This window comes from Mobula birostris, chromosome 19 (genome assembly GCF_030028105.1).
Source record: "Mobula birostris isolate sMobBir1 chromosome 19, sMobBir1.hap1, whole genome shotgun sequence".
In the NCBI taxonomy this organism is placed as follows: domain Eukaryota; kingdom Metazoa; phylum Chordata; class Chondrichthyes; order Myliobatiformes; family Myliobatidae; genus Mobula; species Mobula birostris.
In genome coordinates, this window is record NC_092388.1 from 19,330,027 (window position 1) to 19,346,957 (window position 16,931).

The following is a 16,931-nucleotide window of genomic DNA, read 5'->3' on the forward strand; positions in this document are numbered from 1 at the left end:
CAACCTCAAAAGATTCTAAAAGATTTATCAAATGTTTCTTTTTCATAGATCCACCTAAAAGCTTTTCAATCCTGTTATTATTTAAAAGCCTCCATTTCTTTGGTAGTATATTCTCACTTTCATTGATAATGTTGTTAATTTATAGCTTGCAACCTATGAAGAACATTCTAGAATACCTGAAATTTTAGAAGATAATAGTCATTGCCTCAACTATTTCATAGCTAGCTCTTTGAAACCTTGAATTTACTTGTGTCCTCAGGATTTAATGGCTTTCAGTCTCTAACTTTCTTTCTACTTCATTTGTTCCAGGCATTTCACTCCCCTTTAATTTGGGGACATTTTCTGAGACCTATTTTGTGCAGATAGATACAAATATTTTTTTTAATTTCTCTGCAGATGCTGTGAATCTAAGCTAAAGCACAATTATAGTCAAAACACAGTATCTTAAAGCAGCAGGTCAGGAGTGAACTGCAGGCTAGAAATTGTTACCTTAATGCTTATACTTTGAGGCACAGTGTGGTGGCAGTTTTCCATTGCTTATAAAGGTTTGCAGCTTTGATGCAGACAAGTCCAGAAGAGGCGATAGTTAATCTCAGTGGTCTTCAAGGGATTGATGAAGATAACTGAAACTCTCTGATGATCAACATATTCTCTACAACTCTAAGCTGGTTTTTTTGAATTTGTAATTTGATGCTGTATGTGTTTTTTTATGAAAGGGAAGCTTCTTAAGCAATAGCAAATATATTGGTGGGGAATTGTAAAGAAAGCAATGAATATCCATAGAAATTATTGCAAAGAGGAGAAGCTGATTAGGCATCTTATTGTCTTTCAAATCAGACCCCGCACATCATAGAAGATTTCCTCTGTAGTTGAACAGAAGGGTATGTCCTGAAAAAGGAATTATAAAATACCTGTAGGATAAAAGGAACATTGCTCTGAAGTTGCTTGTTGTAATTTTTATGAAAAACATATTTATTTACAAATTACTGTAAATTATGTTTGTAGATGACACAAAATTAGTAGGTGTTGTTAGTAGTGAAGAAAGTTGTCATATATTACAGGGAGATCTTGATCATTTAGGGAAATAGGCCAAGAAGTGGCAATGGAATTCAATACAATTAAATGTGAGGTAGTGCATTATGGAAAGTCATACAAGAATAAATAGAGTAGGACTTTTACCGTGGTTGGTAGGGCACTAGGGAGTGTAATGGAACAGAAGGACTGAGGAGTACCAGTGCTTACCTCATAGAAAGTAGTGTCACAGGTAGACAGGGTGGTGAGAAAGGGGTTTTAGCATGCTGGCCATCATCAGTCAGGGAATTGTATATTGAAATTGAGGCATTCTGTTCTAGCTGAATCAGTCATTGGTGAGGCCACACTTGGAGTACCATATATAGTTAGTTCACCTTGTTGTAGGGTGATCAAAGATGTGTTTAAACTGGAAATGTTTACAAGGATGTTTCCAGGACTTAGAGGACCAGAGTTATAGGGAATGGTTGGCCAGGTTAGGAATGTATTTCTCACTGTGTAGGAAAACAAGTGGTGACCTTGTAGAAATGTTGAAAATTATAAAAGATATACATAAGGTCGATGTTAACAGTCTTTTTCCCAGGATAAGGGGGAACAAAGTTATGGGACAGAGATTTAGGGTGAAAGGGGAAAGACTTAGAAGTGACATGAGGAGGATCTTTTTCCACAAAGAAGCTAGTGAGTATATGGAACGAGCTGCCAGAGAAGTGGTTGAGGCAGGTATCATTTAAGAAGTGCTTTTGATAAGTGTCTGAAGAAGGGTCCTGGGTAGAAATGGGCTGAATGCACAAAGTTGGCATTAACAAGGTGGACAATGTGGTTAGAATAGACTTGTTGGGCTGAAGGGCCTGTATCCATGCTGTATTGCTCAGTGACTCTAAATTATTAGCTGTGCATGGTCTGACCATAAAACAAGCTATTACTTTTTTCTTCCCTTCATTTCTGAAAATTAGAAGAGATTGCATTGTTAAAGAAAATAATGATCAATGGTATAAACAAATTCCTTCCCTTCAGGATTCAGGACTCGGTGTAGATATGACTGAATTGGATCTTTTGTCCCATCCATTGATATCATGTATCCTTATTCTGTTCACTACCTTGATTTCAGATTGATGGTCTTGCTTGGCAAAATTCTATCCTTCTCTGGTTTAACTGAGACAGACCCCTCTTGGTTGTGTGGGAGAAAGCTCCAAATGTCTGTCACATTTTAAATGAAGAGCATTTCCTGAATTCAGTACCGATGACCTGGCTTTGATAATAAATTTATGTCTCTTTTGCCGAGACAACTACTGATGGAAAATGTTTCAGACTGACTGCTGAAATTTGCTTTCAAAATTCAGATTAAGATTAAAAGTGAATAGAGGTTTTTCTTTTAGGTATTACCTATTGAAAAGCATATGAAGTTTATTTTAAAAAGTAGGGTATTTTCTTTTTTTCAATACAGATGATATAGAAAAAATTGTATCTCTTTATAGGATATGAGTAGTAGCAAAGCCATTATGACCATCCATTCCTTAAGCCTATTTGCTACATTAGTGAAATCATGAGTGCTCTAATGCCTAAAGTCCAGTTTCCCAATTTCTCTTAATCTTATGAAGCTCCATAAGCTCATTGATCTTGAATAAATACATGCAGTTAAGTAGCCTTCTGTATTAGAGAATTCTTAAGATTTACAAACCACAGAGAAGAGAAATTTCTTGTCATCTCATTCCTGAATAGATGATCCTTAAAACCTGTGGACACGGATTGTAAGAAAAGGGAAAAGAAATAGAGCATATTATTCCTTGATCTTGCATCGCCCTACAATAAGATCTTGATCTTGGCCTGAGGCAACTTTATTGGTTTTTCCCCTTGATAATTCATTCACCTACAAATCCAAAATCTGCCTATCTAAGCTTTGAACATGTTTGCTGTTTTAGTTTCTAGCTCTCTGGGTAGAGATTTTCAAAAATTAATGGCCTTGTTTCCAGCTCCTTATTCTGAAACCATGCTTCCTAGTTCTAGTTATGCCCACAAACAGAAGCATTCTCACCACTTCTGTTTTGTAAAGTCCAATCAGAATTTATTGTTCAATAAAATTCTTTCTTTATTGTTCTAAATACCATTGTGTATGTCTGTAACCTCCATTTAAGACACCCCAGTCATCCCACCAATCAATTTTTACACCTTTGAACTGTGTAAGTGTGTCTCTGCTCAGATTTGAAGACTAAAACTGTATGCAATATCCAGACCTGGTCTCAACGGTACCCTGTAAAGTTTCATCAGAATCTCCCTTCATGTACTCCGTTCCCTTTTTAATGAAGTCTAGCATTCCGTTTTACTTTCAATTTTGTGTTGAGTGTACAAGAGCCTTCTGCACTTAGAAATTCTGTAATCTCTCACCTCCTAAATAACTGCTCTATTTTTCTTTTTTTTTACCAAAGTAGATTACTTTTTCCCCATATGATATGGGATCTTCCATATTTTTGCTGAGCATCTTAATATATCTATAGATAAAAATCAGGTATATTATGAAATTTATTGTTCTGTGATAGCAGTATGTTGCAAGACATTAAAAACTACTATTAAGTTACAATAAGTAAATATTGTGAAAGTGGAAAAGCAATGAAGTGTTCATAGACTATTCAGGATTCTGATGGTAGAGTAGAAGAAGCTGTTCTTAAATCATTAAGTGTTGGCATTCAGGCCTCTGAACCTTCTCCTTGATAGTAGTAATGACAGGAGGGCATGTATCAGATGCTGAGGGATGGTTTATGGATGATGCCTTCTAGAGGCACTGCCTGTTGAAGATGTCCTTGATGTTGTGGAATGCTGTGGCCGTGATGGAGCTGGCTGGGTTCACAACCCTTTGCAGCCTCTTGCAATGCTGCCTTTATACCAGATGGTGATACAACCAGTGAGAATGCTCTTCACTGTAAATCTGTGGAAATTTGCTGGTGTCTTTGGTGACTCCTGATGAAGTACAGCCACTGTCGAGCCTCCTTTGTGATTGTATCGATATGTTAGGCCCAGAATAGATCCTTTGAGATGTTGATGCCCAGGAACTTGAAGCTGCTTATCCTTTCCACTGCTGACCCTGCAGTGAGGACTGGTATGTATTTTCCCAGCTTCCCCTTCCTGAAGCCCACTGTCAATTCCTTGGCCTTTGTAGGCTCTGCATCCATCTCAGACTATATCCCCACCTTCACCCTGTTTGGTTAAGAGAAGTCTTTCAGTTTCTGTTTTGTCGGTCTCTTTCCTGAATCTTTTATTTTCATTAAACTAAGCTCTTACTCTTAAATCCAATAGGAATAGGCTAATCTTGCTCACTGCCTTGTGGGATAAATGCTTATTCCTAGAATGTGTTTATGAGAGTGTTTATGCCATAGATATGGACCAAGGCCCTGTACAACTGCAGCAGGACTTGGTACTTTATTCTTTGTACTTCATAGAAGAATGCCTAATACACTATTACCTTTCAGATTGCCTGCAGTACACCTGCACGTGAACTTTCTGATTCATATGAACCATTGAATTGATCTGTATGTACAGTTATGTTTACAAATTAGCTGCTGATTCATCAGGAAACTGGCACTGCCCCAGTTTTAGTGTATCTTCACCCTGTGGAAGAACATTCAGTTCCTTTGATTGGTTTTAGTATCCTATGGAGAACCCATTTCTTTCAGACAGCTCTTTGAGCCATGCTTTCAACTCTCTAATGTGTTTGACTTTACACAAAATTGCACTTGGTAGAGGTAAATTTCCAGAGGGGATTATTCTTGGCATTTTATTATTAAATTGTAAACCAACTCTGCAAACCGTTATCTTGCAACCTCACACTCTTTTCCCTGTCCACACTCTTTCCATTGGGTTAAGCATAATGCTATTTCTCCCCTCACTCCCAAGTTTTTTTGGAGTTATCTTTAGCCCTAGAGTTGCATAGATATCACAACCTTTGGGAGAAAGAAAGGTTACTTATGTTAGTGGCTATTCTGCAGTGATGATAACTTTAGAAAATAATGTGCATCAGTTTTTACCTATCATCATCTGTCTTTTTAAGTAGATAACACCATACAGCTTGTACATAAAGTCTTTAAGCATTATTAGATATTTGCTTTGATAACTCTACTGCCACAGGAAATTTTCTGTTCAAGTCTAACTCAAGAGTTTTGAGCCAAATTTAATGCAGTGTAGTACCAAGTGCTAGATGACTTCAATTGCAGACAAGAGACATACCTGATCTGATTTCTCAGGTGGCATAAAAATCCACATGGCACTTTATGCAGTGAATTGTTAATATGTTTTGATCCATTTTACTCCTGAGCCATTTAGGGTGACTGAAATTTTAAAAGGTATAGTACAATACAAATTCTTTTCGATTGCCTCATAACCATAAATATACAAATCTGTTATTTAAATTTACCATTTTAAATAAGGTTCTGACTTTTATTATTGTTATTCCTAATATTGTTGGTTGATTAGTAGAATTTGATGGCTAGGAATGGATTTGCAGCACCATCAAATATCTAAAATGCATTTTAAAAGTACAATGATCCATTCACACTTACTTAGCATATGATCATTAAGCACAATGCTTGTTGCCAAGTCATTACTTCATATCTGCTAAATTTGTTTCTGATTAATAAAAACAACCTTAATGACTGTATCATATTTCCCACAATATTCAGAGTAAGGCATGTAAAAATTTACACAAGGTTCAAAGCTCTTAATTGTTCATTGCTATTCCCCATTGGGCAGTAATTGACCTGAGGGATACACTAGTATAATAAAGGTATTAAAGATTCCTTGGGAGTTCCCAATCAGGAGATGTTAGCATCATTGGTCCTTTTCAGGCCTTGGTTTCAAAAATTCAATTAATATGCAATTTCCTGTAAAAGTGGATTTCCTTGGCCTGGAGACATAAATAGTACCCGAAAGCAGTGATAATACGTTCATCTAAGAACTTTTGAAACACGCACTCTTACAGGTAACTATAGTCCTCTTCAATTGTGGCCTGGAATACATATCAAGATAATCCTGAAGTACCAAATTTGGGATGGGTACACATTTTTGTTTTTGAAGAATTGGTTATTCACTGAATTTGGATGTCCCCTTTGTCATCTTCTATAAGCTAATGCTAGTTGAACAGAAATGTGAAACTTCACTCTGCCCCTATTCTTAATTCAAATACACCATTACAGAATTGATTTGACTTGGATAAACCACTAATGAATTCAAAATGTGTCTGAACTATGTATTTCATCTCATCTGGGGTGAGATAAAATGGACCTCCCATTTCTTACTGGCCCAAAAAAAAAAATCTCCCTCCTCCTCCTCCTCCTCCTCCTCCTCTTCCTCCTCCTCTTCCTCCTCCTCCTCCTCCTCCTCCTCCTCCTCCTCCTCCTCCTCCTCCTCCTCCTCCTCCTCCTCCTCCTCCTCCTCCTCCTCCTCCTCCTCCTCCTCCTCCTCCTCCTCCTCCTCCTCCTCCTCCTCCTCCTCCTCCTCCTCCTCCTCCTCCTCCTCCTCCTCCTCCTCCTCCTCCTCCTCCTCCTCCTCCTCCTCCTCCTCCTCCTCCTCCTCCTCCTCCTCCTCCTCCTCCTCCTCCTCCTCCTCCTCCTCCTCCTCCTCCTCCTCCTCCTCCTCCTCCTCCTCCTCCTCCTCCTCCTCCTCCTCCTCCTCCTCCTCCTCCTCCTCCTCCTCCTCCTCCTCCTCCTCCTCCTCCTCCCCCTCCCCTCCCCTCCCCTCCTCCTCTCTCCTCCTCCTCTCTCCTCCTCTCCCCTACCCCTCTACCCCTCTGTCTCTCTCTCTCTGTCTCTCTACATCATTACAACCCCAATTTTAATAGCCCAAAAACAAACTTCGAGGCAAGCATTTTAGAAAATGACAATAAATTCCTCTCAGTCTTTCTTAAGCATCTCCAGGAAAACCCTGCTGTCTTCTTTAATAATTGACCTAATGTCATAATAATCTGCTTCCCAACCAGCACTCCGTTTATTAATGAAACATTCAAGCTTATTGTTAGGAGAGCTCTCATACTGCTCCAGTTTATTCTAATATATTATTTAAATGTTTTTACAGAGTTGTAATAATTAGTTTAGTGACTCCTGTTCATTACTACTTGGTCTACAATCATAGAGTGATTAAAGGAAAAATATCCAGTAATAATTTTCTGGTGTCATAAGTCTTGCTTGCTGCTAATGTTAATGAAATTTTAGTGTTCACCTGATCAAGTAACAATTTGCATTGTAATCAATAGACAGCAGCACTATATTAAACCATCAAATTTTATTTTCTGAAATCCACAATCTTTCTAAACAGGGGTGCTACAATCTGAGCAAGGCTGATGCAGTTTCACATCATGAAATCATATAATTTAGACAGATCTTAGAAAGGCGTTGAATGATATGACCCTACTGTGGGTCATAAAGGATTAGTGTAAATAGACATCACAGCATAGGTGAGGTGGGCACAGAGGACCCATCTCTGTGTCTATCATTCTATGTTTCTGTGAGGGTCGTTACGCACGGGAATAGGCCATTCTGCCCACCATGTCCATGCCAACCATTTTTGTCCATCTACACTAATTCATTTGCTTGTATTAGGACTTTATTGTTCTGTTCCTACTTCCTATTCGTCTGACTAGGTACCTCTGATCTTCTCTGATTCTACCACCACCTCTGGCCATGCATTCAAGATATCAATCATTTTCTATGTTTTAAAAAATAATGCCCTTCAGGTCCTGTCTAAAACTACTTCCACTCATCTTGTACCTGTGCCCTCTTGTTTTTGATAACTCTACAGTGGGGAAAAAGATCAGACTATCCCTAGCTATGTCTCTTGTTATATTTATACTTTTATCTCATTACTCATTAGCTTCCTGTAGGGTGGAAACCAGAACTGCAAGCAATACACCATGTGGTCAAAGCAGTGTTTTGTAAAATTGCAGCATAACATCCCAACTCTGCTTCAAGCTATGGAGGCAAGCCACCTGTGCCACCCTATCAACCCATGTTGCCACTTTCAGGGAACGATGGTCCCTCTGTTTATCAACGTTCTTTAGCAACCTTACTATATATGCCCTATTGCTATTTGATTTCCCAGAATGCCTCATTGCATGTGTCTAAAAGATTGCCATTCTGCTGTTTTATTACAGTGTTAAGCATAGCAGCAGGTGCTCTTACAGGAATTTGCAGTAGTGATTTTCTTTATTGTGACTTGTTTATGCAGTTAATGTTATGCAGGCATCAGGTATACATACTTTTGACATAAATTTAATTAAATTATTGTACCTCTGATTTTATTTATTGTATTTAATAAACAGCTATACTCTTCTGGGAAAATGGATTGTTAGATGGAGATGTCTCTTTAAATTTTCAAATGATTCTGCTATTTTTCACCAGAGAAGTATGGCAGTCAGCTCAATGATGAATGTTTATTATGAAATGCATGTTGCTATTCAAACCAATCTTTCTTAGAGGACAGAATAAAGCTGACAAGAGGTGAAGTTTTAAGTTCAAATGTTGTGTCTTGCACACTGTACCCCTTTCAAGCTACTGATGTGCAATACAATTGCATAACACATGCTGTGTTAATAATTTCTTTGATGAAGCTGATTGAGGTTCAGTGTGTTTAGTAAATCAATTTTTATTGCAGATGTTTGATTGGATCTCTCACAACAAAGGCCTCTTTTTGAATAGCTACACGGAGATTGGAGCTACTCATCAACATGCAGTGGAACTTCAGACACAGCACAATCATTTTGCAATGAACTGCATGGTAGGTGCATCAATATGGGGGCAGTGAGATAATTATTCATTAAAAAACTGTTGGGTTTACCTTTGAATAAAATGTGACTTGTTATTACTTGGGTTCTCTCAAAATTTAGATCATAATTAAATAAGCAGTTGCAAGCCATACAATCCAATGACCCTATGTCAGCCTTAAATAAAGTAATGGTTGATCCTCTTCCTAATGCATTTTCTGACACATCCGTGATTCCTTTAATGCTCAAATACGTAATGGTTTCAAATGTTAACATATTTGGGTGATTAAGTAGCTATAACCCTTTGAGATTTGCCCTTATCTTTCACATCTTCTTTAACGCATTCCTTTCTTCCTGACTCCCATTCCTTCTCCATTTGATGCCATTTGACGTGATCTGGTTTCTTCTACCCCTCTTGAATCTCTGTATCCTCTACTAGCACCAGTTTTTCCTCTTTCACTAAACACCAATTCCCAGTCTCTTTCTGATTCTCTTGTTCCATTCTTTTCACCTTTTGTTCTCTTAGCTCTCCACCTTCTCTGTTTTGTTTTCACTCAAACATTTACTCTCATGCTCCTTCAAATTTCTTTCTTTCTTTCTTTCCATTCCTGAGCCTCTCATTGTCATTTTTTTCTTTGGCAGTAGATGATATGCCAGTGTTAAGATTTAACTCTGCGAACTTTACAGGACATTTCTGTAGCTTGCAATACTGTTCTGTTGAGGAATTAATTCCCTCTGGATATTGGTGAAGGGGTCCTATTATTTATTTTGACCTCGATCTTTAGATTCTTTTATGATCCTCAAACTATATACTATTTGATTAATTAATGGGCTGGAAGTTGCAGTTGTAATGATGGCAAAGCCATTGCCACTTAATGCCATCCCCATGATAGATACAAACGCAACATGGATGTTGCTGTGGTGGTTCTGTGCTGCTTTGAGGGGCTTGGGATTGTAGGCTTTGTTGAAACACTTTGTGTACAACTAATGATTTCACTGGAACCACAATTTTAGTCACACTATTCTTGCAATGATTATTATTGAAATGGAAATGTTTTGGCTCTTGAATGTGTACTAAACTATTCTGTTTAATGTATGTTGTCTTTGCCATTGCAAAATACAATATTAAAGTTATAGAGTCAGTTGTCAAGATTTTGATGTAATTTTAAAATAATATTTTGAAGAGTAGAATTACTTTGGAATGTGTTTCTTCATAATATTTCATTATTACTGTGTTCTAAATTATAATCTGTGCTTTTTACTTCCTGCTTTGCTGTGTATGATAAATATTTAAACTAATTGGCTAATTAGTCTTGTTGCTGGACACTAGAGATCTTTAACAGACTGGGCCAGGTTCAGAATTTATAAATAGTGGAGATAGGCATTCTGGAATCTATTAAATTTTTGGAAGCTGCTTTTCTTGAGCTCATCTGTTAAAGCTGTCTCATTGTTGCCGAAGACAAAATAAATGGATCCCTCTCAGATTGGCAGGCTATTAGTAATGGGTTATGGCAGGGATCTTTCTTTGGCACTCAACTGTTTACATTTTATATCAACAATTTGGCTGAAGGAATATAATGTTTGCAAGTTTCCAAAGGATATAATATTAAGAGAGAATGTGAAGAGTGATGAGGATGCATCAAAGATATATAAGCAAGCCAATCAAACTGGGCAAGTATATTATTGATGATTCAGATTCAGATTTATTCAGATTCATTTATTTATCACATGCACATCGAAACACTGTGAAATGCATCATTTGTGTTAACAACCAACACACCTAAGGATGTGCTGGGGCTGCAAGTGTCGCCATACATTCCAGTACCAACGTAGCCTCCACAATGTTCAGCAAAAATAAAACAAGCAACAGCAACAACAGAGCAAAACAAGACGACAACAAAACAAAACTCTTCCGACTCTCTTCTCCCTCAAACACGGTCAGAACTCCACTCCAGGGAAATGCCACATCTGGGCCTCAGATCCTGGGCCATGGACTCACAGAATTACAGACTTGTGACTTCAACCTCCAGTCCTTGCTTCAGACTTAAAGACTCAATCTTTGGGCCTTTATCTCTAGAATCACCAACTTCAGTCTTCAACCTTTCAGGGTTTCTCATTCCTGACTCAACTGAGCTCTGGACTTCTACCTTTGGCTTTGCCTTCTGGACTTCACCAAACTCTGGGTACTGACTCCAGTACTTTCTAATCACAGATTTGACCTTGCACCTTGATCCCAGGCCTCGCCAGTCATTGATTTTACTTTGGGGCTTCAACTGACCCGACATCTGGGATTGCTGATCTTGACCACAGAGCACTCCAGGCATCGATTTCAGGCATTGATCGACTACAGTGTGGATAGATGTAGCGTACAATGTAACCTTGCTGTTTTTATGTACTAGTCACTGAAAATTAACACGAGGAAACAAATGTTATGTGGCTCCTTACTGCCAGTGGATTTGAATATGTAGTAAAGGTGTGTTCCTGCTGTTTATTGGTACAAGAGCACAGAAAAATAGAGGGCTATGCGCAAGGGAAATTATAGGTAGTTTCTAGAGTAGGTTGCATGGTCAGCACTAAGTTGTGGGCCAAAGGGACTCTAATGTGCTGTAGATACCTATGTTCTATATTCTATTTATTTATTTAGAGATACATTGTGGAACAGGTCCTACTGGCCCAACGACCTGTGCCACCCAGCAACCCACTAATTTAAGCCTAGCCTAATCACAGGACAGTTTACAATGACCAGCTAATCTACAACAGGACTGTTGGAGGAAACTGGAACACCCAGAAGAAACACACACACACGGGAAGGATATACATCCTTTCTTACAGATGAAGCCAAAATTGAACCTTGAACTCCAGTGCCCCAAGCTGTAATAGCTTCGCGCTAACCACTACTCTACTGTAGTGCCCCAAAGTACAGTCTTGATGAAATCACACCTGGAGTTCTGTATCCAATCTTGGGCTTTTGACAGAGAAAGGAATATTTCTGTTATGGAGAAAATACAATAGAAAATTACCAAAATGTTTCTTGTGAAAGTGGAACTATCTTTTGAACAGATTAGGCCTCTTTTCTGCAGAGTTTAGAGAAAGAGAGATGACCTCATTGAAACCTACAAAATTCTTAGATGCGTCACTGAGGTAGATAATGGGAAGGACATTCCCTTTGGCTGAGGAATCTAGTCAAAAGACTGACACTCTCAAAATAGGAAATGAGCATTTGGGGCTGAAATAACAAGTAATTTCTGATTCTGTGAAAATCTTTAGCCTAGGGAATTATATTGAATTTGTTCAAAATTGAGATTGAAAGCTTTCTGAATATTTCAGGAATCTAGGTTCAATAGGTACATTTATAGGCATCCGTTAGTCTCATGAAACCATGGATTTGCGCCTTGGAAGTTTTCCAGGGTGCAGGCCTGGGCAAGGTTGTATGGAAGACTGGCAGTTGCCCATGCTGCAAGTCTCCCCTCTCCATGCCACCGATGTTGTCCAAGGGAAGGGCATTAGGACCCATACAGCTTGGTACTGGTGTCGTCGCAGAGCAATATGTACATTAATTGTCAGAGAAATGTATACAATATACATCCTGAAATTCTTTTTCTTCACAAACAGCATTGAAAACAGAGGAGTGCCCCAAAGAATGAATGACAGTTAAACGTTAGAACTCCAAAGCCTCCCCCTCCCACGCACAAGCAGCAGCAAGGCAACAAACCCCCCACCAGCAAAAATGCATCAGCGCCTTCTGCCGAGCACTCAAGCATGCAGCAAAGCATCAATAAAGACATAGATTTGCAGTACCCCAAAGACTACTCGTTCACCCGGTAATTCAGCATACCACAGGCTCACTCTCTCTTTCCCTAATAAGGGGAAAAAAGTTGTCTCCATTTCACTGCGAGAGGGGAGACATAACAAACAACTCGCTGATTTATGATATTAAAAGTCTGTTGCAATGCCTTTTCTGAGTTCTGCGCCCAGAGAGTCGGCCCCAGAAAGGCTCAGCTCTCTGGACACACAACCCATGGCAGCTGTCCTGCTGCTCCCAATGTTCCATGTTCTCCCACGATGCCTCAGTCGGACACCAGCTAGAATCAGCCTGTCTCCAGAGCCACAAAAATCTGGCACCCTGAAGGCATGGTCGTCTTCCAGGCCACGACCTTGGGATATCAAAAAGTGGCCAGTCATGAGACCCTGAGAGCAGGTCCCATTCCCGCAAAGAACCAAAGTCAGAGTGTAACTCCAGGTCAGGGTCTTAAAAAGAACCTTGAAAAGGAAGAAAAGTCAAAGATAGAAATAGAGCTGTTTCCAAAGATGCAAGCAAAGGAGTCGCCGTTTAGCGCTATCTTAACTTCACTCCGCCCGTCTGAAGGGTATGGGAATATTGCAGGAAAATAGCAGAAAAATCAATCATGTTCTTGTTGCATGGACAAGCTGCTTTGAAGGGGCTGAATGGTCTAATCCTTGGAAAAGAGTAAGCAGTTGATGCTTCGGGCCGAGATCCTTCATCAGTCTTGAATGTCGACTGCTAATGGAATTGAATATTTGAGATTAGTCGAATAGGTTAGTACATGAGCCTCAGGGCTTTTGGTCTCTGTGAAGCTACAGGCCAGAAATTATTACCTACTGAATGGAACGAAAGGGGAAGTAGTGTGATGGGAAGACAAGTGGAGGAAATAACACACTGCTGGGAAAACAAAAATTGCTGGAAACGCGGAGCAGGATATGAGGGAAAAGAAACTGAATATATTGCCAGGTTGTGTATCTTGGACCAGAGGAATGTGCCATTCAATATATTAGTAATTTTGGGAGATTGTGATTAATTTTGATCTCTACTTAACCCAGTTTCTTTAGCTGAACCAAGTTATTCATAAACTTAATTACATGACCCCAACCAAAACTACTTTTCCAACTCTCCTGTTCCAGTGACCCTTCTGAGGATCCACAGTTTTAGATGAGCTTTTAATCATCTATTCTATTGTCTTTTGGGTTTATAAAATGTTAGGCAACAAGAGTTCTGTTTTTTTTAAAACTGAAATAAAGCAAGTTATTGTGGTGTCAGGTACTAGCCTTGTCATTTCCTTACAATTACAGGAGAAAATATTAGTGAATCAGCTGGCTGACTTCTGAGTAGCATTGAAAATGTATTTATGTTGGTATTAATTGTGATGATGCCAAGCTGCAACTTCCCATCTTTTACATTTCTGTAGCCTTTTTCACAAATTGATCAGTCTTCCACCTGCCTGCAACTTCATTATCTATGTAGTTCTCCAAGGACCTATCTATCTATCTATCTCATTTGCATATTCCCCTTAAATGTAAACAACTTGCAAATACATGAGCTTCCACATGTAAACTGACAACACCCAGTTCTGTGTTCTGTAGTAGTTAGTCCCTGTAGTGTTTATTTTCTATCTCATCTGTTTTTCTGCCATTTTGCCCACCTTTGGATGGCTAAACATGCTTTCACCTCTAACAGTGGGCAGCATATTTTTGTCTGCACCATATCACAGACATTTTTTCTCGTTAGCCTCGCTTTGCCTCTTCAGTGTAGCATAAAATTTGCCAGTGTCTAACCTTTCTTAGTTCTGTTGAAAGATTATTGACCATCAGTCTTAACTCTTTTTCTCTTTTCGCAAGTGTTGCTTTATCTGTTAAGTTAATTCCTGAGTTTTCATATATTTTTTGGTTTTTGTATGGTGTTGAAAATGTGTGCTCCTGATCTCGCTTTGTATATACTCAAGCAGTTCCAGTGCAGATACAACACTGGCATCTGCTGGACAATGGGGAAATTTGTCCAAGTATCAGGATAGATAAATCTGATCAAACTGATTAGCACCCTATAAGCACACTATCACCTACCAGCAAAGTGATGGAAGGTACTTGTTTCATCAACTGATGTTTACTTGCTTCAGTGATTCTCAGTATTGAGGTTTGCCAAGAGCACTCTGTTCCTCAGTACCAGGAATTGAATACAAGTCTTGTCTAAATGTGGACAAAAATGCTTAGTTTCTGGATGGAAGCTGAAGGTGACTGCTCTTAACTCCAGTGCAACATCTAATAAAGTGGCGTTCAAATTGCCTTGATGAAATTGAAATCAAGGAAGAAACTCTCCACAGGCTGGAGTTACCTAGCACAAAGGAAAGACATTGTGGTTATTGGAGATCATCTCAATACCTGGGTATTATTGGTTAGAAGTCTTTAGCTGTTTCATCAATGTTCTTCTCGCCGTGGTAAAGTTGGAGGTAGGGAATTTAAGTTCAATTCTATTAGCATCTCCTAAGAGCAATCTATGCATGCAGACAGTATAGCTCAACCACATTCACACATGGGATGATAGGTGGTAAGTCACAACTGTGCTGCACAAAAGGCAAGCAAAGGCCATTCCAAAAGAAATCATGGAACCTAGTTATTTGGTGGCATTGTCATCTCCCAACATCAATACCTAGGGGTCATTATTAACCAGAACATTAACCGGAGCTGCCTTATGGATGCCGTAGCCACAAAGGCAAGTAGGAAGATGGGTATTTGGTGCCAAGTTGCTCAACTCTCGGCAGTTCTAAATCATTTTCTCGTCTACGAGGCAGAGGTCACAGGTAAGATGATATACTTCAATGAGGTTGAAGCAAGATGCTCAACCCATTCAGGAAGTAGCCAGTTAATGGGTGAAATATTCATTGTTTTCATCACTGTCACACATGGGGAAATCTTAGCCCAGTGTGTATTCTCCATAAAATGTATTTCACTGAGTCACCCAGACTTCTCAGACTGCACCACTCAGACCTGTGACTTAGTAACAACAGAAAATGCTGGAAGCACTTGGCAGGTCAGGCAGCATGTGTGGAGAGAGAAACAGTTAACAATTCAGTTTCAGAACTTGGAAAGAGAAGAAAATTAGTTAGTTTTCAACAGCAATGGTGGGCGATAAGGGGGATAGAATGAGGGAAGCAAGGATACAGAATGTTTCAATTTTTATCATCAAAAGCAGCTTAGTACATTTTTACCAATGGAGCTGGCTAAGCCATTGTTGTTAGATTGGGCTTTTAGTGAATGTTGAGTAAATCACAGTGTTGTCTGACAAGTTGTTTGTTCTTTTTGCTTTTCTACAGAACGTATATGTAAATATCAACCGCATCATGTCAGTGGCCAATCGTTTATTGGAATCTAACCATTATGCATCCCAGCAAATCAAGCAGATTGCCAGTCAGCTGGATCTGGAGTGGAAGGCATTTGCAGCAGCACTAGATGAGCGAAGTACCTTGCTTGACATGTCTGCTGTTTTCCATCAGAAAGCTGAGCAGGTGAGTAAATGTTCAACCGGGGTCAGGTTGCATCTGTGGGAAGAGAAACAATCAATGTTTCAGGGTGGAGACCCTTCTGAACCTGGAATGTTGGCTCCGTTTCTCTTCCTGATCTGATAGGTATCCACAGCAATTACTGTTTCTGTTTCAAAGTTCCAGTGTAAACCTCAGGTTTGGCTGGCGACGTTAGTCTAGGGAAGACAGTCTCTGGCCCCGCCTATTTGTGGAATCTGAGGTGCAAAAACTCTTGTTGTGTGGATGCTGTGTGATCTGTTCCCCCGTTACCAATCAGTACCATGAAATGACAGACAGTACACCATATGCAATTAAATGATTTAGCTTTTTAATTTTTAATTTGACTAAAGGTTTAGTAAAGAAAACCAAAAAGAAAAGGGCCCATTTTAATGAAACAGCCCAATGTGCACGTTGGAGCTCATGGTTTCCCTTCCGTTGGTCTTCCATCGATTTCCCCCCGGGCTTCGTCAACTCCCGGCCCCACTCAGTCCTGGTGTCTACGACCTGTCCTTTTTCATGGCTTCTCTCTTCATCTCTCGCTGAACAAAAACCCAGGTCACCTTAGTCTCAGGCACACAACAAGAAAAAAACTCTCCCTTCGTTAGACAGCGCACGTTCCAAAGTAGCCATAACCCAAACACTGCTGCTACAGAAAAACCATTATGTTAGCAGTGAAACCTTTCCCAGGGTGTTACACCAGTAGCTGTTGATGTAGAAAGTCACTCACAAGTAATACTGATATTTTATTTTTATGCTTTTTTCTATGAATATTTTCTTTGTAGCATATTTGCTACAACTAGCACATTGGGATTGTTTTGGTGTATTACTGAAGTTGATAGACACCAGGCTAG

General features: G+C 39.4%; 1 protein-coding gene across 3 annotated transcripts in view; it reads left to right on the forward strand.

Annotated features, from left to right (window-relative positions):
- Positions 1–16,931, forward strand: part of LOC140212458 (triple functional domain protein) — a 341,882-nt gene that overhangs the window by 129,582 nt on the left and 195,369 nt on the right. For all 3 annotated transcript variants that reach the window (XM_072283275.1, XM_072283276.1, XM_072283277.1), the window contains exons 6-7: positions 8,662–8,784; positions 15,874–16,065. In XM_072283275.1, coding sequence (XP_072139376.1) covers positions 8,662–8,784; positions 15,874–16,065 — 315 coding nt within the window. The remainder of the gene's footprint in view (positions 1–8,661; positions 8,785–15,873; positions 16,066–16,931) is intronic.